General features: G+C 26.6%; 3 protein-coding genes across 10 annotated transcripts in view; 1 reads left to right on the top strand and 2 right to left on the bottom strand.

Annotated features, from left to right (window-relative positions):
- Syx1A (syntaxin 1A) overlaps positions 1-14487 on the bottom strand; it is a 63299-nt gene extending 48812 nt beyond the window's left edge. For 2 of the 6 annotated variants that reach the window (XR_016176253.1, XM_015329996.2), the window contains exons 1-3: positions 14256-14486; positions 6255-6341; positions 705-804 (exon numbers count right to left, since the gene is read on the bottom strand). Coding sequence is in view for 4 of the 6 variants with exons in the window: in XM_015329996.2 (XP_015185482.1) it covers positions 705-804; positions 6255-6341; positions 14256-14288 (220 nt within the window). In the remaining 2 variants the exon portion in view is untranslated. Of the gene's footprint in view, positions 1-704; positions 805-6254; positions 6342-14255 lie in introns of all 6 variants that reach the window. The other 4 variants (XR_016176254.1, XM_089171546.1, XM_089171547.1 and 1 more) reach the window with 3 other exon arrangements.
- A 1009-nt stretch (positions 14488-15496) lies between these two features.
- On the top strand, positions 15497-19427 carry Ran (RAN, member RAS oncogene family). Of its 3 annotated transcripts, none has more exons than XM_089171550.1 (3): positions 15497-15635; positions 16611-17104; positions 17393-19427. In XM_089171550.1, the coding sequence occupies exons 2-3, from the start codon at positions 16664-16666 to the stop codon at positions 17606-17608; spliced, it is 657 nt and encodes a 218-aa protein (XP_089027676.1). In that variant the 5' UTR covers positions 15497-15635; positions 16611-16663; the 3' UTR covers positions 17609-19427. The 3 variants fall into 3 exon arrangements, with proteins under 3 accessions (XP_089027676.1, XP_089027674.1, XP_089027675.1); XM_089171548.1 differs by having other exon boundaries at positions 15621-15702; XM_089171549.1 differs by having other exon boundaries at positions 15631-15753.
- Positions 17671-22435, bottom strand: LOC107071207 (elongation factor Tu, mitochondrial). The gene is made up of 6 exons (XM_015329995.2): positions 22285-22435; positions 22129-22181; positions 21853-22015; positions 21448-21755; positions 20688-21349; positions 17671-20598 (listed from the first exon to the last, which is right to left on the bottom strand). Exons 1-6 carry the CDS (start codon positions 22319-22321, stop codon positions 20415-20417), a joined length of 1407 nt encoding a protein of 468 aa, XP_015185481.1. The 5' UTR covers positions 22322-22435; the 3' UTR covers positions 17671-20414.
- Between the last annotated feature and the right edge of the window lie 168 nt (positions 22436-22603).

Below are 22603 nucleotides of genomic sequence, written 5' to 3'. Positions count from 1 at the left end.
ACTGGCACATATTTATTAATTGATTTAATAATATAAATTAATTAAATTATTATGTTAATTTTGTAACGATGTTTCTAATTATTTATTGATATGTATAATTAAATAATTATAGAAATTTTATTTTTATAATAAAAAGAAATTTAAATAAAATAATGTATACATTTATGGATTGTATATATAAATTGACTTATACTACTTATATAAATGAATGATCCATTTGGTAAGTTAATTTGTATTAAATAAATATTATATATAATTTTTTGCAATATATATATATTTATTTATTATTATTAAATTTAATATTTTTCTTTTGTATAATAATTATTAAAACAATCACCTACATGTAATATACAACTTTACAACTATTACAAATTAATTTAATTCATAATTCATCATAGTGTATGAACTGCCACTAAAGTGTCCATCTTTTTAAAGTTAAGTTATTTGATTAAGTTGTTTAACATTTAACGTTAAAAAAAAGTATTTTTGAAACGAGTAATACGAGTAACTCAACACATACAGTTTTACAGTTTTTTTTTTTTTTTAATATTAAATCAACATTGAAAGTAGTTATATATTTTCCATTTGTATTTAAAAGAAAAAAAACAAAAACAAAAAAAAAAGAAACCTTTTCTAATATTACATTGAATAAAGTAAAAAAAAAAAAAGATAAAGATTAAGAAAGGATTAAAAATAAGACTCACTCTCATCCGTTTGTGGCGCCGACAAAATGGCGCTGTGTTTCTTCTTGACATCCTCGACATTTGTCTGGATTCTATCTATCATCTCACGTATCTCCTCCACCTAAAACAAAAAACAAACAAACAAACAAACAAACAAACATACAAACATATGAAGAAAAACTTGAGACAATTTGATACTTAAGATCGATGATAAAAAAAACTTTCCTTACTTCTTTTTTTATTTTTGTATTCGAAGATAAAAAAACAGGGGTGGGGGGTGGGGGGTAAAAGAAAGCTACAAGTGAAACGGATTTTAATCGAGCTTTCTCGTTCCAAGTAAAATATACATGTATATATATATATATGTGTGTGTGTGTAACATGTTTTGTAAATTGGTACATGCATCACATAAATATTAAAAAAAAAAAAAGAGATAGGAGAGTTAAAAAGTAGTGTTGCCAAGTCACGCACGTAAAAGACTCTACTTTACTTCTACCCCAAGCCCTTTTCTGTTTTCAGAGTACAAGCAAGTAGTAAAAAGTACGATAGATCGAACGTACACGTGAGTTTAGAAACCTGATATGTGTGAGAGGTCGACTAGGAGAAATTATAATACTCAGAAGTGGTTTAAGCTTGTTGTAAGACGATTCGATAAAGTGTATAATAATAAAATAATAAAAACAACAATAATAATAATTGTTATTATTATTATTATCATTTGTTATAATTTCTTTGTGTATTGTGTATTGTATTTAAATAAAAAAAAAATTCAAATGATATTTGAAATGATATATATATGATTGACACATAGATTTGAAAAGTATTAAATTTATTATTATTTTATATTATATATTAATTATTATATTTTATATTTAATTAAGATTAATTAAATTTATTATTAATTATAATTTATTTTATTTATTAATTTTATTATATATTATTATATATATATAATTATTAATATATATTATATTATATTATTATTATATATTATAATTATATTATATTTAATTAATTAATATATAATATATAATTTAAATTATTAATTATTATAACATTATAATTAAATTATATAATATTATATAATATAAACTATATGTAAACTATATATATGTAATATAAAATAAAAAAAATATATAATATTATAAATATAGTAAATTATATATATATATATATACAATATTCATACATTTAACACACAATTCTAAAAAATAATAAATATATTAATATTTTATTATTATATATCAATTATTATATCCCATATTGAAAAAACCAACATCTTTATAAACGATATTATTAAAATCAATATTTAATTTCACAAAAAAAAAAAAAAATTATTTTCTCTTACATTTATTTCAATGCTCTTGTTACTTTAAAAAAATTTATAAATAAAACCCGAAGTTAAAATGAACTCATTTAGAAAATGAGGTATAAATATACGTAAGTACCAGTCATTGTCTTCTGTTCTTCTATCTCTTTCTCTCTTTCTCTCTCTTTATCTCTCTCTCTCTCTCTTTTTCCTCTTTTTCTTTATAACATATGTTATTTCAAGCTCTAGGGGTTAGTCTCGTTAATGTCAACGTATATCACTAACTCAAAATTACTGTTACGAGTGGGTCTACTCAAGGCTGTTTACTCGAAGATACCTGACGATGTAAGGCAGACAGGTTTGTTTATAACACACCATGTATAACATTTTAACCAGTTTAACTGTGGTGTCCTCGTTTGAGTACGCGCAACCGTTTTGTGTCACCAGAATCGAGCTCATGACGTCTATACTCGTCAATTACAGAGTAACTTGCAACTGTTAAGATATTGGATCGTAACAAGATGAAGTTTATTTTATCAAATTAACTATTTTATTAACTCATATTTACACTTATTTGATTAACACAAACATATATTACATACAATGTTAAACTAAAAACGCGATCAAAAATTCAATATTATGCATAGAATATTTACACTTGGTCCGGTGTCACGCATTTCACTTCATGACTGGACTCATACCTGAATGAACCCTAATTATAAATCAACCTTCTGACTTTTACCTTTGCCCCCTTTTTAGGCTAACATCTAAAAAAAAAAAAAAAACGTTATCATTGCACACAAATCAATTCGTTATGCGAACTGTTAAGCTGTTGCCGCCCGGTGCATACGGGGAAAGGAACACGCATGAAGTTCATCTCAAATTATTTATATTTTTTATTCGTTCGTTTTATTCCGTCATTGGCTCAAAATATTCTAAACATCGTGAAATTTGATAATACGTTTTGTTTTTTTTCGAAATTTTACAATTTAAATGGCCAATGTTCGTTACTTTGATACGCATGACGTGTATACTCGTCATTAGACAAAATCCCTTATCCAGGACGAGTATACACGTCATTGGAACAAAATCGATACCAAAAACATTCATGATGAGTAAAGGTGATTTTGTCTAATGACGAGTATACACGTCAATGGAAAAATCGTACCACTTATTCGTGACGAGTAATTTTTTTTTTTCTTTAACATTTTAAAACGAACTCTTTTTCTTAAAAATAATTTCCCTTTCGTATTTTTGTCTGTGTGTAAAAAAAAAAAAAAAAAAAAACAAACGGGGGTTGCAGTAAAAAGAAAAGAAAAGAAAAGGAAATAAAATAAAATGGAATGGAATGGAAAGAGAAAAAAAGAAAAAAGAAAAAAAAAATCCTAAGTAAAGGAATAAAATTAAAGTGCAAATCCGCGAAGAATAAGAGTGTTACTATTATCGAACTGCATACACAACCACCATCCCATCCCATCCCCTCTGTGTGGGAAGAAAATGTGCAATCGTGGAGGTAAACGTTAAAAGGAACGTTCGAAACATGCGTCACGATCTGTGGTACGGATTAAGGACAATCCAGGGAGATTTTTTTTTTATACCACCCCCCCCCCTTCCCTCCCCCCCACCCGCAGTTTATTCTTGAATAGGAAAAGAAATTCTGTTTGAAAGAAAGATAAAATACTTGTGTTCTTTTTTTTTATTTTTGCACGAAAGTATAAAGTAAAGTAAAGTAAAGTAAACGGCTTAAAATGAGAAGAGAAAGATCTCACCCCCCCCCCACCGCCCTTTCATTTGAAAGATGAAGATGCATATTTAAGGGATTAATATGTATTCGAAAAGTATTATACATAATGATTTAACAAAAAGTACATTTTAAAGATGGAGAAGAAGAAGAAATGTGAACGAAATGGGACGACCCGAATGAGAGATCATACTTTGTGAGTTTCGTGAAATATTATAATAATCTCAAAGAGTGGGGAAGTTAAAAGTTAATCCAACGTGATATATAAAACCGTGTGTGTGTGTGTGTGTATTTATGTGTATGTGTGTGTGTTTGTGACGTTGAAAATTAAATAACTGCGATACAAAAAAAAAAAAAAAGAAATATGTTCGAAACACTCGTACAACTAACGATATATTATACAGAGTGTAACCTTTAAACGTGTGGAACTCGTTAAAAAAAAAAAAAAAAAAAAGAAAAAAGGGTAGGTAGATGAAAAATAACTAGAGTAAAAAAAAAAAAAAAAACAAAAAAAAAAAACAACAAGGTTCATTAAAAGAACTCCGGTGCCCTATATTTAATCTCTCTCACCAAAGTTACGCTCATTTTTTTTTTTTTTTTATATTTTCATACATTTTTCTAATATAATTTTGATCGATCCAATAGAAAGAAAGATGGAAATACAACTTTAGTACGCGATAATTCCAAGTAGAATAATAATATCGAGGACACAATCGAAATATCGAGAATATGAGTCATATGAGTCATATGAGAGAGTCTGACCAACCCCTCTACGAATATATATATATATATCAAACACGTGTGATGTGTCATTTCGTTGACACAACCAACCCTGATGGGAATTGGGGGGGGAGGGAAGGAAGAGTAAAGGTAAGATGGTGGTGATGTGATCGACAATAGAAGAAATAGAAATGGGCAGAGGGGGGAAGGGATGGGGATGGGGATGGGGAGGGGGTAAGGAACGGGGGTGTTGAATTGAGAAGAATGGAAGATATTTTTATCAGAAATGATACGCACAATATGGCAGAAAAAGGAGAACAGAGGAAGAAGAAGAAGAAAATGGTAGTAGGGAGGGAGGGGGTGGTGGTGGTGGTGAACATTGTCCTCGTTAAAAGTCCGAGAGACCGATAGCCTAGGTAGCTCTTGGCTGCTTGTGCTTGTTCGAACTGTGCACGGTCTCGTGAATTCTCCTCTTCTTCTCTTCGATACTGGTTTAACCTACTTTCGAACGCCGAATCGTGTGCTATTCAATAGCACCTTCGTTGGTCGTCCTACTAATAATAGTAGTAGTAGTAGTAGTAGTAGTAGTAGTAGTAGTAGTAGTAGTAGTAGTAGTAGTAGTTTTCATACTCGTAAGTAGTAGTAATCGGAAATAAAACGACAAGCAACGTGAAACGGGAAACGAGGAAAACCGGAAGACTTCACCAAGATCTATATATATATATATATATATATCTGAGTCAACCATTTTCTAGGATTATTATCGACAAAAAATATCAACTAAACTTTATCATTTTTCTATTTTTTATATAATTAATAACAATTATGATCGTTCATTTAAACTTTTGACACATCTTTAAACCAGTTAGTTAACTGTGACGTCCTCAATTGAGTGCACGCGCCCATTTTTGTGTCATCGGAATTGAGCCATGACGTGTATACACGTCATTAGACAAGATCACTTATCAATGACGAGTATACACGTCATTAGACAAGATCACTTATCAATGACGAGTATACACGTCATTAGACAAAATCGATAAAAAAAACATTCATGATTATACTTGTCATGGATAAGTGATTTTGTCTAATGACGAGTATACACGTCAATGTTAACAGTTAACTGATTAAAAGTATAGTATCGGGATACATAATGGCGGTTCAATTTGAAATCACAATGAGATTTCGTTTTCTAAATAAATTCAGTAAATTCATTGCAGATTATCTAATCTAACTTTAGGTATTTCCTTGTTCGATCATTCGTTCATTTTACTTCATCGTTTTCATTAAACTAACTTAAGAGACGAGAACTAATCTGATTGATTTTAATCCTAACTTATATATGCACACTATAAGTTAGAATTTTAATTTAGATTACTTGAAAACTTTATAGATAATCGAATAGATCAATTTCTTTTTCAATTTGAATTTATCGAGAGAGAAAGAGAGATTAGTTACTCGAGTTCATCGAAGATAATTGTTTCATTTATTTTAAACAAAATTAATTGCATTCTCAATTAACGAATTTCACTTTAACTAGTATTTACAATTTTTTTTTTATTCTCTTGTAAGATCGTGTAATTATAAAATGTATCGAATATTCTTGAATCAAATTCAAGAGAATGAAAAAAAAAAGAAAAACTTGAAGATTTGTAGAAAAGAAAGCTCGATCGTTAATTGGTTTTTTTTTTTTTTTAAACAATGGCTGCGTATTTAATTGGATCTTATTAAAAAGAATAATTATAGGAATTGGATATAAATGAAAGAAGAAAAAAAAACAAAATATGTTAACATAACTCACCTCCGCAAAAAACTCTGTCATGAAGTCATCCTGCCCGCCAACGTTGACGGCCACATCGTCCGCCACGTCATCTTCGTCCGACTGGGCCTGTAATAAATAAAAATAAATGCATTGATCAATATAAAATAGAAAAACAATGTGTAGAGGAAAGAAATATAGAGAAAAAAAAAAACAAGAAAATAAATATGCAATAGTCTCAATACAACAATTTATAGAAATAATATTTGCTAAAAAAAAAACCTGAAAAGTTTTGGAAGCTAAAAATTTTTGAAGTTACTCTTAAGAATAACACACTAATATTTAATTTATAATAAATATATTTAATATAATTTTTGTTAAATTTATATAATAATATTGTGTGTGTGGTGTTGTCCGGAAAGTTTGTGCCAATTTTCGATAGATGGCATTAAATGTTCTTTTGCTAAGAAAAAAACCTGAAAAGTTTTGGAAGCTAAAAATTTTGAAGTTACTCTTAAAAATAACACACTAATATTTAATTTATAATAAATATATTTAATATAATTTTTGTTAAATTTATAAAATAATATTGTGTGTGTGGTGTTGTCCGGAAAGTTTGTGCCAATTTTCGATAGATGGCATTAAATGTTCTTTTGCTAAGAAAAAAAACCTGAAAAAAGTTTTGAAAGCTAAAAATCTTGAAGTTACTCTTAAAAATGCCGCACTTTAATTTAATTTAATAAATTATATATAATTGTAAATACCAAAAATAAAAAATCTCAAAAATGTGTTGCATTTCAATCTTTCATCAAAAAAAAAAATCGTCAATCGAACTTTTCCGAACAAACCAATAGAAATTAGAGGTAGAATGATAAACCTTTTTTTTTTTCTTTTTTTTTTAGTGTCAACGATTCCCAAGCATGTTGGACCTATCGATTTTGTTTCCATCTTCTTTTTTTTTTTTTGTCTCATTCGTTTTAACGTGAGAAGCTTACGAAAGCTTTTCCCCGAGGCCGAACGGGGTTATTTTTTTTTTTTTTTATTCGTTTCTCTACCCAGCAGAATTATGCGATTGGAGATTTTGAAGGGTCTCGTCTTCATTTTCGTTTTCGTTTTCTTCATCGTACCCTACGTTCGTTCTTTTAATCGTATATGGTTGGATACTCCCACGTATATACCACCACCAACGCACAAAATGCGTGCCCATTCTTTTTTTTTTATTTTTATTTTTATTCTCCCCTTGTTTTTTTTTTTTTTTTCTTTTTTTTGATAAGACTTCCTTCCTATTTTTCCCTCATATCGTCGTAATACGAAAGAAAACGTAATCGTATTATCGTTCGACGAGCCACGATGATCTTGACCCTTATACTTAAACTAAACGCGGATGAGACGACCTTCAGGATTGTGGATTGTGTTTAACGAGAGTGAATTCAGAAGGGATTCGTGAAAAAAAAGAAAAAAAAAAAGAAAAAAAACCGTGAGAAAGATAAGCAACCTAACATAAACGTCAGATAGGATTGAGAGGAATTAAAATGGGGAAAAAACGTGTCTGATAATTTTTATCGTTTCAATTAATCAACGTTTTGTTTCTACATTTTTTTTTTTTTAATTAATATTATCATTATTATTATTATCATATTTTTGTTTTCTATTTAAAAACACGTACAACATGAGAAATCAAATGGAATGAAAAAAAAAAAAAACAAAGAAAATAATCAACGAAAAATGTGACCATAAAAAAAAAATAAAATCATCATCGTAAATTCTTCCTGGTTTCTTTTTGAATTTTTTTTATTTTTTGAGTTTTTTTTTTTTGAGTTTTTGAGTTAGTTACATTTCCGGGAATTTTTCAAATCGATATTATATTTGCATACAATTAAGAATCATTTTTAGACATCAGACGTGTTAATATAGTCTAATAAAGAGAGGGTCGGGTTAAGGCGGCCGACCACACGCGATCGATACTTCTCGCTTATAGAGAGAGAGACAGAGAGAGAGAGAGAGAGAGAGAGAAAGAGAGAGAAAGAGAGAAAGAGAGAGAGAGAGAGAGAAAGAGAGAAAGAGAGAGAGAGAAAGAGAGAGAAAGAGAGAGAGAGAGAGACACAAAATAAAAACCAGGTGAAATCTGCGCGCGAAAATTCATTCGTGACATTAAAAAACGTTCTCTTTGATTAATATATATATATGTATGTATGTATGTATGTATGTATGTAAAGTAGAGACACAGATATTTCATGTGTTGAATGATAATCGATAAACGATTATTATAGTACGATTATAATGATAGTATATATCGTATATAGAAGTATAATATATATACTATATGATAATATAGTATGATATTGGAATTATATTTAAAATAAAAATATATTTTTGAAGATATATTGAGAAAAATTAATTCATGTATGTATAATTTTTTAATAAATATATTAATATATATATATTTTATATATTATTTTATATATATTTTATATATTTATTTTATTATATTATATTATATTATATATTTATTTTTCTATATATATTTTCCACATTTTCTATATTTATTTTAATATATTACCCTAAGTAGCACAAAATATTGAAAAATATTCAATACACATGTGTATATTTAATATTAAAAAGAGATACAATGTTATAATTCAATTATTTTTTCAATATTTTGTTCTACTATGGTATTATCTATATTTTATACATATTTATCTTTTATTATTTGATGATATATAATTATATAACTTAAAATAATATAAAATAAATATACTAAATGAAATATATAAAAGAATAGATTGAACTGTTTGCTAATATAAAAATTGTGAATGAAATATATATATATATAAAATATAGTCTTTAAAAATTAATCTACCTTAACTGGGGTGTGGGGTTGTGGGGGTTGAAAGAAGCAGAAAATTATCAGAGACACGGTTGAAATAGGAAAACTTTCAAATTAGTCGAATAAAAAGGTATACTCGTATACTATGAATGAGTTATGGGAAGATAGGAAGAGAAAAAGAACAAGAAAAAGAGAAGAAGGTAGAAATAAAGAGAGAGAGAGAGAGGAGAAGAGAAGAGAAGAGAACAAGAGGAAAACTTGTTGCGTGTTGGTACCATGTTAACTATTCTAAAACACACACACACATACACATAAATGATATACATATAGATATGATTTATCACATACGTGATATATGTGTTACATCAGAGCAATTAAATCTTGCAAAAGAATTTTATTTTTAAACAAAACAAAACAAATCAAAATTTATCTTCTTCTCAATCCTATTTTTACTAAATAGTTTCCTCTTTAATTTTTTTCTATTATTAATTTAATATTTTTTTTTTTCTATTATTAATTTAATTTTTTTTTTCTATTACTAATTCAATATTTTTTTTTCTATTATTAATTTAATATTATTTTCTATTAATAATGTAATAATATTTTCTATTATTAATTAGTTATTATTAATTGAATTTATTTTATTATTAATTTAATAATATTTTCTATTATTAATATAATATTTGTTTCTATTATTAATTTAATAATATTTACTATTATTTATTTTATTGTTAATTTAATATTTTTTTTTCTATTATTAATTTAATAATATTTTCTACTATTTATTTTATTGTTAATTTAATAATATTTTCTATTATTAATTATCTTCTTCTCAATCCGATTTTTTTCTAAAACATTTTCCTCTTAAATGTTTCCATTTATTAAAATGATCTATTATTATATAATTATAATATAATTTAATATATTATTATTTATTGTATTTATATTAATTTAATAATATTTTCTATTATTAATTTATCTTCTTCTCAATCCTATTTTTTTTTTCTAAAACATTTTCCTCTTTAATTTTTCTATTTATTAATTTATCTTTCTTTTCAATTTCGATTTTTACTAAACATTTTTCTCCTTTAAAAATTTTTCTATAAAATCACTTTTATCTTTTGGAATTTTAGTAGATATTAAATGACGAATAATAATAAAATATATATATATATATATAGTATACATACTTGTTCTAAACTTGAATAGAAAAATCTTTTAGTGAAAAGACGACGGATGCGCATTTGGGACGATACTAGTTGCAACTACACTTATCGTCATTTCAAACACATTCACCAACGACACTACCATCCTAATGATTAACAATTGTTCTTTTTATATATATATATATATATATATATATATATATATATATATATATATACATATATACATATGTACATATCAATGCATCTATGCATCATGTATTTAACACTACCATGAAACAATAGCACAGTAGGGATATAACCTTCGTTTCAAAAATACTAACAGTTTGAACAAGAAAATGCATAGCCAATTATACTTGTGAATTACTTTTTTTTTTTTTTTTTATTTATAACAATCATTTGTTATTATTATTTATGATAAAATGTAGCTTAATATCATACGTTTAATCATGAATGTTAAAAGGAATGTAAATGTGCAAAATAATATGAATATAAACCATGAATCACCAAAATACACATCCAATTATATTTCAGAATTACTTTTTTTGGTTTTAATCATTTCTTTTATTATTATATTATTATTATTATTATTATTATTATTATTTTATAACAAAGTTTAATATCATACGTTTTATTATTAATGTAAAATGAAAACTGAATGTTAAAAACATGTGAATTATCATGAATTACTACCATACAAATACAATTGTATTGGGAATTACCTTTTTTGATTTCAATCATTTATTTTATTATTATTATTATTATTATTATTATTATTATTATTATTATTACTTTTATTATTATTTTATGACATAATGTAGCTTAATATCATATGTTTAATATTATTCATTTTAAATGGAAATTAAAAGTGCAGAAAATATGAATTACCATGAATTACCCCACCATACACATTCAATTATATTTTAGAATTACTTTTTGTTGTTACAATCATTTATTTTATTATTATTATTATATTATTATTTTTATTATTATTTTATGACAACATGTAGCTTAATATTATATGTTTAATATGACAAATGTGTTAAATGAAAATTAAATGTTAAAAAAATATGAATTACCAACATACACATCCAATTATATTTTAGAATTACTTTCTGTTATTTCAATCATTTATTATTATTATTATTATTATTATTATTAATAATAATATATACTGTGACAAAATTTAGCTTAATATCATATGTTTAATATTACAAATATTAAAAGGTAACTAAAGATGACAAAAAATATGAATTACTATAAATTACCACCATACACATCCAATTATATTTTAGAATTACTTTCTGTTATTTCAATCATTTATTTTATTATTATTATTATTATTAATAATAATAATATATACTGTGACAAAATTTAGCTTAATATCATATGTTTAATATTACAAATGTTAAATGGAAATTAAAAATACAAAAAAAATATGAATTACCATGAATTAACTACCATACACATCCAATTATATTTTACAATTACTTTTTGATACTTCAATCATTTATTTTATTATTTTATTATTATATAATTATTATTATTATTATTAATATATACTGTGACAAAATGTAGCTTAATATATAACTAATTTAATATAACTAATATTAAATGAAAACTGTGAAGCTGTAAAAAAAAAATATCAATATAAATCATGTGATGTTTTGTTCATACGATTTCTTGTTTAATTCATTCTGAAATAGAATTCGATTGAAATGAAGAACGTGGGAGAGAGAAAGAGAGAAATAGAGAGAGAAAGAGAGAGAGAGAGAGAGAGAAAGTTACGCACTACAGGTATAGTACTATAGGTATACTTCGATTCCGTCATTCTGACGCAAACGCATCCTTCACGCAACTACCAATGAATGACGGAATCGAGGATGTATAACTATTGTTTCGATTTTCTCTCTCTCTCTCTCTCTCTCTCTCTCTCTCTCTCTCTGTCTTTCTCTTTCTTTCTTTCTTCCTCTCTTTCTCTCTTTCTCTCCTATTTTTCAATCTATATCTTTTATTTCTTCGAATGTCTAACGTCAGATCATAAAATAATGAATCATCATCTTAAAAACAAGCAGAACTAGGATTATAACAAATTATCTTGAAACACACACGTGATTTGTTTTTTTTTTTTTTTTTTTTTTTTTTTTTTTATAAATAACAAGATAAAAGATACATTTTTCATCTGAATAAATTGCAAACATTGTTGTATAGAAAGAAAAAAAATTGAACACAAGATGGAGAATGTTACTAGATTGTTTCCCAAAATTTGTCTTCCTATTTTTTTAATGATGATGATGATGATGAAGTTGATGAACAATAATTGTATTAGTAATATTTTTTTTATATTATTTTATTAAATAATATAAATAATATAAAAAATATTACGCGTATACAATGATTTGATTTATTACAGTTCATTTGACCTTATTTTATCAATTATTTGATTTATTACAGTTATTTCATTATTACACTTTATTTGACCTTATTTTATCAATTATTATTATTATTATTATTATTATTATTATTTATTACAGTTATTTTAATTATTACAACACTTTATTTTATCATATTTGATCAATCATTTGATTTATTACAATTATTTAATTTAATTACAATTATTGAATTATTTAGAAGAAGAAGAAAAAAACAAAATTGAACAAGATGGAGAATATTACTAGATTGTTCCCCAAACTTTTCTTCCTTTTTTTTTTTTTTTTTTTTTTTTTTTAATGATACAATGCAACAATAATTGTATTCGTAATATTTTTTTTTTTATATTATTTTATTAAATAATATAAATAACATAAAAAAAATATATTACGCGTATACAATGATTTTATTAATTACAGTTATTTAATTATTACAGTTCATTTGACCCTATTTTATCAATTATTTCATTTATTACAGTTAATTTGACCTTATTTTACCAATTATTATTATTATTATTATTATTTATTACAATTATTTTAAAATTATTACAACACTTTATTTTATCATACATTTTACCAATCATTTGATTTATTACAGTTATTTAATTAACGTTTATACAGTTATTTAATTTAATTATCTGTAAAATTACCCCCCCCCCAAAAAAAAAAAAAAAAGAAGAAACTTTTTTGACAACTGAAAATATATATTTAAAAAAAAAATAAAATAAAATCGATGTAAAATTAAATCAAAAACATCACATAAAAGATAAAAAAATAAATTTTCTTCAAACATTAACTAATAATATAAAAACATTTCATTGACTCACGTAGTGGTGTCATGAACATCATGACAGTTTGAATTGAATGTCACGTTACTTCCCCGTTTCATAGATCATTTGATATCGGGCGTATTCGAATAAAAAGGTTGGTCCCTTTTTTAAACGTAAAACTAACTGTCAAAGTCAGTTGTCAAAGTCAGTTGTCATTGTCATTGTCAAATTGTAATCCTAATTAATCGTCATAATTAATCGTCATTCATATTCGTCAGCGTTTACGAGTCATCATAAGCGGAAACGCCTGCTTCGGCTTACTAAAGGTGTACACCGGCCTAGAATGAGAGAGAGAGAGAGAGAGAGAGAGAGAGAGAGAGAAAGCATTGCGTGCTCGATGACAGATCCATCGTGCCAAGAACAACGTGAAGAAACAGCACAGAATAAGATAAGCTGATAGATTTAATGGGGTATTTAAAAGATGTCAAAGAAGACTAACACAAGAAAGACAAAAATATTTCAATTGACTTTCTATCTCTCCCTCTCTCTCTCTCTCTCTTTCTCTCTCACACACACACACACACATCATACACGTACTCTTTCTTTCTCTTTTCTTTTAGCTGTCTGTCTTTCTCTTATTCGTTGGTTCTCACTTTTGACTTTTTCTGTACCTCTCTCTGTCTCTCTCTCTCACTCTCTCTTGTTCTTTTTCATCTGATAGTCTATCCTTTTTATTTTTTTTGTCTTATTCGTTAAGTCACATTTTCTTTTTTTTTTTTTTACTAATAATATAATAATAATAATAATACATTTAAAGATATATTTTAAATGGAAATAGAATATACACTCACCGCGACTAAAGCTGCTAATCTATCCTTGGTCATGCTGATGGATGACGAGGCGTTGCGAGTCAGCGGGTGTACGGTGCAATCAACCTAGCGGGTAATCCCATTCACGATTTCATCCATGTACGACGAGCACGGCCACTAAAAACTAAAGGAAACGGACGCACTAGTCGCGAGAGACACGATCGCAAAATCGATACACTCGCGAACTCGCCTGCTTCTGCAGTGCCGTCCGATGACGTGCGCCTGCGCCGATTACGTCAGCACGCTTCAGGAACGTACCTTTCAATTTGTATGTCTCTGCATACCGTTCGATGACATTACGTTTTATTTCATTTAATTTAATTTATTTTTTTTCTTTTTTATACTAAAATTTATATCATTTTATCTAATTCTACTTTTATAATTATTGTACATATTTTTATATTATTTATAAATGAATTTTGTATTTGAAAATAATAATGATAACATTGACTATGATTTAATTTGATTGTATAAAACGTTTTGAAAAATATTCCATCATTTACGACATTAAAATATATATTTAATAAATAATTGAAATATTATGATATACTATGTAGTTAAAGGTACCTGAGGAATATACTAGATTTTGATTGGTTGATTCGATGCATATAGCAAGACGAGGAATGCAATTGAAATTGAATATAGGTCTAAGTAAAAGTTGTACGTCACTGGTGCTGCATCCTGTTGAAACTGACCAATAGTATTGCACGATACGCTCTAATAACTGATCAGTGGTGCCCTCTGAAATTGAATTTTAGAATAAGAAACTATGATAGGAGTAACCATAGAATATATAATATTTAAAAAAGTATTCTTTCTTTAACATTATTTAATAACGAATAATAAATGTCACATGGTATACAAACCAATGTATGTTCACCTTTATAATGCTATTCATCATTTTGTTTTTTTTAAATAATATCATAATCGTTATTTATCGAAAAAAAAAATTGCGAATAAAAATGATTCTATGTCCGTTATAAAACTATCTTTACTATTTTTTATCTTCTTCTTCTTCTTCTTCTTCTTCATCATCATCATCGTATTATTCCAAAATGAACACTGTCATTGTTGCATTCACTCATCGTAATGGCGTAGTAGTACGTTACGTTATTGAAGATGTCGCTTTTTAAAAAACGCATTTCCATTATAATAGTAACTATGAAATAATACATTAATCGTATATTATTTTATCAATTAAACATAATGAAAATTAATATTACATTTTTTCACATAGATTAATATAAAAATAAGTCATAAGTTTGATTGAATATAATTCAACGAATGACAAGGAAGACACAGGAGGCACCGCTTGTCGTCTTAAAGGAACGCCATTGTGAACCATAACGACTGTGCCGCACGGTAAGTTCTATCGGTCATTTTCACGTACATCGTTGCTTCCCGGGAAATTTTGTTGTACGAACATTGGGTAAATTAATTCAACAACAAGACAATTTATTCAATAACTCCTTGTTATATCGTAAGAAATAATTAATTATAATAATAACAGTCGAAAGATAAACGATTAATCAGTTAAATCCAAAAGTAATCTTGCGCACCGTATTACAAACGTTGGGGGAGCCATTCCTTCTCGTCAAACACGAATTCTAATCATCCGCGTGTTGGAAGTGTTAAGGAAAAAAAGGAAGAGAGGGAAGAGAAGAAAGAAAGAAAGAAAGAAAGAAAAAAAGGACAAAGATGAGATTAATTGTCTTTTCTTAGATTACGTGAAACCTTTTTTTTCTTTTTTTTTAACGCGGCGGGACGTTGATTTTAACCGGCATAATTTTTTTTTCTTTTTTTTTTTTGGGGGGGGGGAGGGTTTTTTTTCTATAAATTATTTCAATTACATTAATTTTGGTTACTTCACCATTTTTTAATATACCTCAAAGAAAGAAGATATATATTCCCCCAACGTTGTTCATTTCAAATTCACATCGATCACATTTTCGACGCCGACATTCGAATGTTCCGTGAAACACACACGTTCTTGTTACTAATTATACGGTTGTTACATTTGTTAACATTTCATTCACATTTATTCTAATATTATTTTTGTTCATTTTTACATATATATATATATATATATATTATACATTAATTCTTATCAAGATAACAATACTTTGACCGCCATCGAAAGTCACTACTTAAGTCAATTTTTTGTTTCTTTTTTATTGCGTAGGAGATTACCACATTGTAGGTAACAACGTGTTCGTCAAAAGTTTATGAAATTATTTATTGCAATTAACATTATTAACATTGATTATTATAATTGATTGATTGATTAAAATTAATAATAATAATAATAATATACTTTCATATGGTTTATAATTTCAGATCATTTCTACCAAATAATATTCATTTGGGATCATACAATTGATCATCACAATATGGCTTTAAATCATCAAGAACATGAAATACCAACTTTCAAGTGTGTCCTTGTTGGTGATGGTGGTACTGGAAAGACAACTTTTGTCAAACGCCATTTAACCGGTGAATTTGAAAAGAAATATGTTGCAACGTTAGGAGTTGAGGTTCATCCATTGATATTTCACACAAATAGAGGTCCAATAAGATTCAACGTATGGGATACGGCTGGTCAAGAAAAATTTGGCGGTTTGCGAGATGGTTATTACATTCAAGGACAATGTGCTGTAATAATGTTTGATGTTACGTCTAGGGTGACGTATAAGAATGTACCTAACTGGCACAGAGATTTGGTTAGAGTTTGCGAAAATATACCAATTGTATTGTGTGGTAACAAGGTTGATATTAAGGATAGAAAAGTCAAGGCTAAAAGCATCGTCTTCCATAGGAAGAAGAATTTACAGGTATATATCATTTTTTCTTTTTTTTTTTTTTTTTTTTTTTAGGTTAACTCGTATACAATTATTAAGATTTATTAACTATGAATTGTCTGAATGATTCTAATATGTTTTAATCTAATCAAACTTATAATTTTCATGACAACTATGATGATTCAGAGATCTTAAATTAATTTTGAAGACACTTATCTGTCCCTCTAATCTGAGCTTAACATATTCAACTAATTTCACTTTGATCTTATTCATTTATATTCGTGTATATATATTAACATGATTTATTTAATTGTTTTACAGTATTATGATATCAGTGCAAAGAGCAATTACAATTTTGAGAAACCATTTTTGTGGTTGGCACGTAAATTGATTGGAGATCCAAATCTTGAATTTGTCGCAATGCCTGCATTACTTCCGCCAGAAGTTACAATGGATCCACAATGGCAACAACAAATTGAAAAGGATCTTAAGGAAGCGCAAGAAACGGCATTGCCAGAGGACGATGAGGATCTTTAGGTTATTTAACACTGTGTGCTTGGTTCCGATGGAAGAGAAAGATTTTTGCTAAGTGGTGGTACCCTTTTCGGGGGTGTACCTACTACTACTATCCAACAGCAGCTTGGGCGTTTTACATAATATGAAGATTTTCTTCAATGAAAAAATTACTTTAAATAATGGATAATCTTCTGCATGCAGAGCTTTATAATTTGATACCTTAAAAAGAAAAGAAAAAAGAAAAAAAATGCAAATCACACCAGAAATACTTCTGTGACTTCATATATATATATATATTTAATATCAGAATTAAAATATTGCCTTAAAGGGGGAGTTTATTATTATTTATTAATTATTAATTATTAATTATTATTATTTCTTTTAGTTATATCCGTGCGCACATATAATACATGTGTGTGTATATGAAATATCAAAGAAAACAAAAAATATGATTTTACATAATATAACATTAATTATTAACAAATTTCTATCAGGTGTATCTTGTCATTCCTTTTTTTTTATTTTTTTATAATAACTTTCATATTACAAAGAAGAAATATTGTTAAATTTCTAATTAATGCTAATCTTTTGATTGTGTTAGAAATATTTCCTAAAAGGAGAGATAATAATATACACATAAAACACGTTATAAATGTTTCAACAAAAATTCGTTGTATACTTTATATATATACTTATTATCCTATTATAATTATAATCTATTATATATATATATTTAATTAGAATACGTTAAACCCAAAGTTAAAAAATGAGAACCCACTTTAAGGCATACTTTATGAAAAACAACAAAAAACCCATTCATACTATCTGCTAATGATATTGTTGCAACAACATCCTTGTTACGAAATACGAAAGATGAACTGCCAGAGTTTTCTAAATGAATGTATGTTGTGTTGGTAACGAATGTGTGCGCTCGGCTGCAAAAACATGTGTACTTGTCATTTTTCTAAAGTATGCAAACTTCTTCTTACATATTTGAGAGATGTTTATATGCTCGAGAGAAATCACAGGTAATTAAAATAAAAAAAAAAAAAAAAAAACAAAAAAAAATAATAAAAAATAAAAAAAATAATATGGAAGTAGAATAAATTTTTGATCACAATGTAATAATTTAATCTCTAACTTCAGTCAAATTCTTGTTTATTTCTTCTTCTTCTTCTTCTTCTTTTTTTTTCCTTTTTTTTTGTTTTTTGTTCGTTGTTACAAAATGTTGGATAATATCAAAAAAAAAACAAAAAAAAAATACCAAATGAAAGATATGATTCATTTTTTATTAAATCATTCTTATTAATTAGTAATTAAACGTGGTTAGTAGTAATAATAGTAGTAGTTAAAATGTGTGTAAACAATATATCATCATCTTAAATGATTAAAATTTATCGTGAAATAATTATTTGCAAATGTGATTGAAGATTTTTATATAATTAATAATAAATAACGATAATAATAAGAAGAAGAGGGATAAAATGGTCTCGATAATATTTCATTGGGTTTTTATTAATATTTTAAAAAATGTTCGTTATTTTGATATTATCAAACATTTCTATGAAATCATAAATATATTTAATAATAAAAACTGTTTCAAGTATGTATAATAATGATGATGATGATGATGATGATAATGATGATGGTCTCTCTCCTCTCATCACAATAGGAAAAAAAAAAAAGAAAAAAACAGTAAAATTGAGAAACAAGTTCTTCGTCGTGTGTCTAACTCGGGTTAATTATTAACGAGGATCGTTTACTATTTTTGTAAGAGAAGGTGAATGTATGATTTGTTCAACTTAAATTATATAAAACAGTGTTTTTCCTTTTCTACGTATGAATATTTGTTTGTTTGTGTTCCTTGTTCCTATTAAAAAAAAAAAAAAAGACCCTGTCTGGAAAGAAATGTGTCTGAAAGTATGAAGAAACAACAACAGCAACAACCAACTACAAAATAAGATAATGCATTACACACACACACAATCTTATTTATTAATAAGAAGAAAGGTGTTATTATTATTATTATTATTATATCAATTAAAAGCAGATTATATTGCTGAAAAAAAAAACAGAAATTGTATCAATCGAATAAATTCTACCTTTGTCGAAATTTTCGATAAATTTTGCCTATATTATATATATATATATATTTATATATATTGCAATAGTATTTAATTAATTAATTGATTATATATTTTTTACACATAACTTTTAAGAGATCTGCATGTAGTAGTATGTGCACACAGTGTGTCGTTAACAGAAGAATTTCTGGAATTTATCCGCGTAATAGTTAAAACAATTACATAATTTATATATAACTAGCTTATATATATATATATATATATATATATTAAATGATAGAGTAATGAATATACTCAAATTTAAAGGGACATTAATGACAATTTTATTTCTATATTCTATAGTAATAATATATTATACTCCAATTTATACGTGGTGTAGTAGTATACTGTGTCTCACACACAAACACACTCAGCTTATAAAAACACTTTTAATGATATAAGAAAAATGCAAATAATGTTAAAAATCAAGAGAGAACCAGCCAAAGGAATTTATGCAAGTACATCATCATATATATATATATATATATATATATATATATATATATATATGGAGATAATAGACTAATTAATAAAAAAATGTTTCAATGTTCGTTTGTGTAATAGCATAAAATGGAGTTATCCTTAGAATACAGTAAGTATTGGTTTTTGTTTTATTTTGTTTTGTTCTGTTTTTTTTTTTTTTAATCATATTAATTAAGAATACCATTTTTTTTGTTATATATACATTAATCTAAACATTTTCTTTACTGTCCCTCCATTTGTTTCTGTTTCTTCTTTTTTCCTTCTAAAATAAGTACACGTTCATTTTCTGATAATGATGGTAGAATATTCGTAATAACTCCAGTTCCTAATGTTGTATTTCCATCACGGAATGTAAATCGTTGACCTTTCTCACATACCATTGGACGAATTAATTTGATTTCAAATCTAAACATGAAATTTATTGTTTTTAATTAAAAATCCTTTACTTTTAAACAAACAAACAAACCAATCAATCAGAAAACTGTACAACTTACTTGGAATCTTCTCCTGGCATAGCCATTGCTTTGTCACCTAAATTAATTTGTGCAGCAACGTCCCATGTTTTACAAAACATTTGAAATTGTGAAAGACTACTAATTGGTTTTTTCCTACCACCTTCCTCAGGACTTAATACATAAACTTGTGCTTCAAAATGATCATACGCTTTCATAGAACCTGGTTTACACATGATCATACCTCTCTTAACATCAGTCCTTTTCAAGCCTCTAACAAGAGCACCTAATTGATCACCAGCGTGTGCTTCTTCTAATATTTGATGAAACATTTCAATACCAGTGATTACACTCTTCATCGTTTTATTATATCCAATGAATTCACAATCCATTCCTTTCTTAATCTTTCCTCTTTCTAATCTACCAGTAACAACTGTACCTCTACCAGGAATTGAATAAACTGATTCTACTGGTAATAAAAATGGTTTATCCAATTCTCTTATTGGCGTTGGTACATTATCATCAACAGCATCTAAAAGTTTTAAAATTGATTCTGCACCAATTTCTGGATTTTTTCCTTCAAGTGCATTAAGTGCACTACCCTTGATAACAGGAATTTGTTCACCATTGAAACCCATTTCAGTCAACAAATCACGTATTTCCATTTCTACTAATTCAACCATTTCAGAATCTGCAGCATCAACCTTATCAAATAAAATAAAATAAAACAAATGTTAATTTTGCAATATCAAATGTAACAACAAAAGTTAACAAACAACGTGAGGAAGAGGTTTATGTTTACTTTGTTAATAAAAACAACGATATGCTCAATTCCAATTTGTTTAGCTAGAAGTAAATGTTCTCTGGTTTGTGGCATGGTACCATCGGTAGCTGCTACAACTAAAATAGCACCATCCATTTGGGCAGTACCCGTAATCATATTTTTAATATAATCCGCATGACCTGGACAATCTGTGTGTCCATAATGACGTTTTTCTGTTTGATATTCAATATGTGCAACATTGATTGTTATACCACGTGCCTTTTCTTCTGGTGCATTGTCAATTTCACTGTAACCTTTAGCCTTAGCCAATTGTTTTTCAGCAAGAACTGAACAATTCAAATAGACATTTTTATTTGATTTATATTATTCATGATTATATTTAATTAATATAATTAATATTAAAAATGACTAAAGTCATAAAACCTTTAGTTATTGCTGCGGTTAACGTAGTCTTTCCATGATCAACATGTCCTATTGTTCCAACATTACAATGAGGTTTATCTCTGCTAAATATTTTCTTTTCTGCGTAAAATCTTTGACTAGTTATGGTTGGTAACAGCAATTGGTTGCATAGTTTATTGTGTTGCTGTTATTTATACAAAAAATTAAGATATATATATATATATATATATATATATATATATATATAGAAATAAATGAAAATATTTAATATTATAATTAAATTATATATTTACTTACACACTTAACAATGTGCCTGCTAAGATATACATGTTTGATGCTATGTCTGAAAACTAAAATTAAAATTGAACACAAAATATGAAAAAAAAGTTTGTACATTTGTAATAATTAATATAACAAAATTTAACAATATCTTTCACAATTGACATTATTTACCTGGTGTGAATATCTCTCTAACAGAAATAAATGCCATGATTTTCGGTAACCTTAATAATCTTCTACAAATTTTATTTTCTTTTTTTTTTCTTTACTGATCGTTATAGATGGTTAATACCAATCTAAAGATGTGTGGTTTGAAAATAGATCTTTAGGCTTATGTAACAGACGTATAGTTCCATTTTATTTTCTATTTTGATTGAATGAGAATGATTCAACCAATCAGTTTATTGGAAGTGTTCAGTCGTTTAGTAGGCTTGCATCTGATTGGTGCTCTCTATTTTGTTTGAATGAGAATGATTCAACCAATCAATTTATT

The sequence above is a fragment of the Polistes dominula genome, unplaced genomic scaffold, assembly GCF_049000335.1.
Source record: "Polistes dominula isolate Pdom_NZ unplaced genomic scaffold, Pdom_raw_medaka contig_26, whole genome shotgun sequence".
Lineage (NCBI taxonomy): Eukaryota > Metazoa > Arthropoda > Insecta > Hymenoptera > Vespidae > Polistes > Polistes dominula.
The sequence above is the reverse complement of the archived record's forward strand: the minus strand, read 5'-3'. Positions and strand labels throughout refer to the sequence as shown.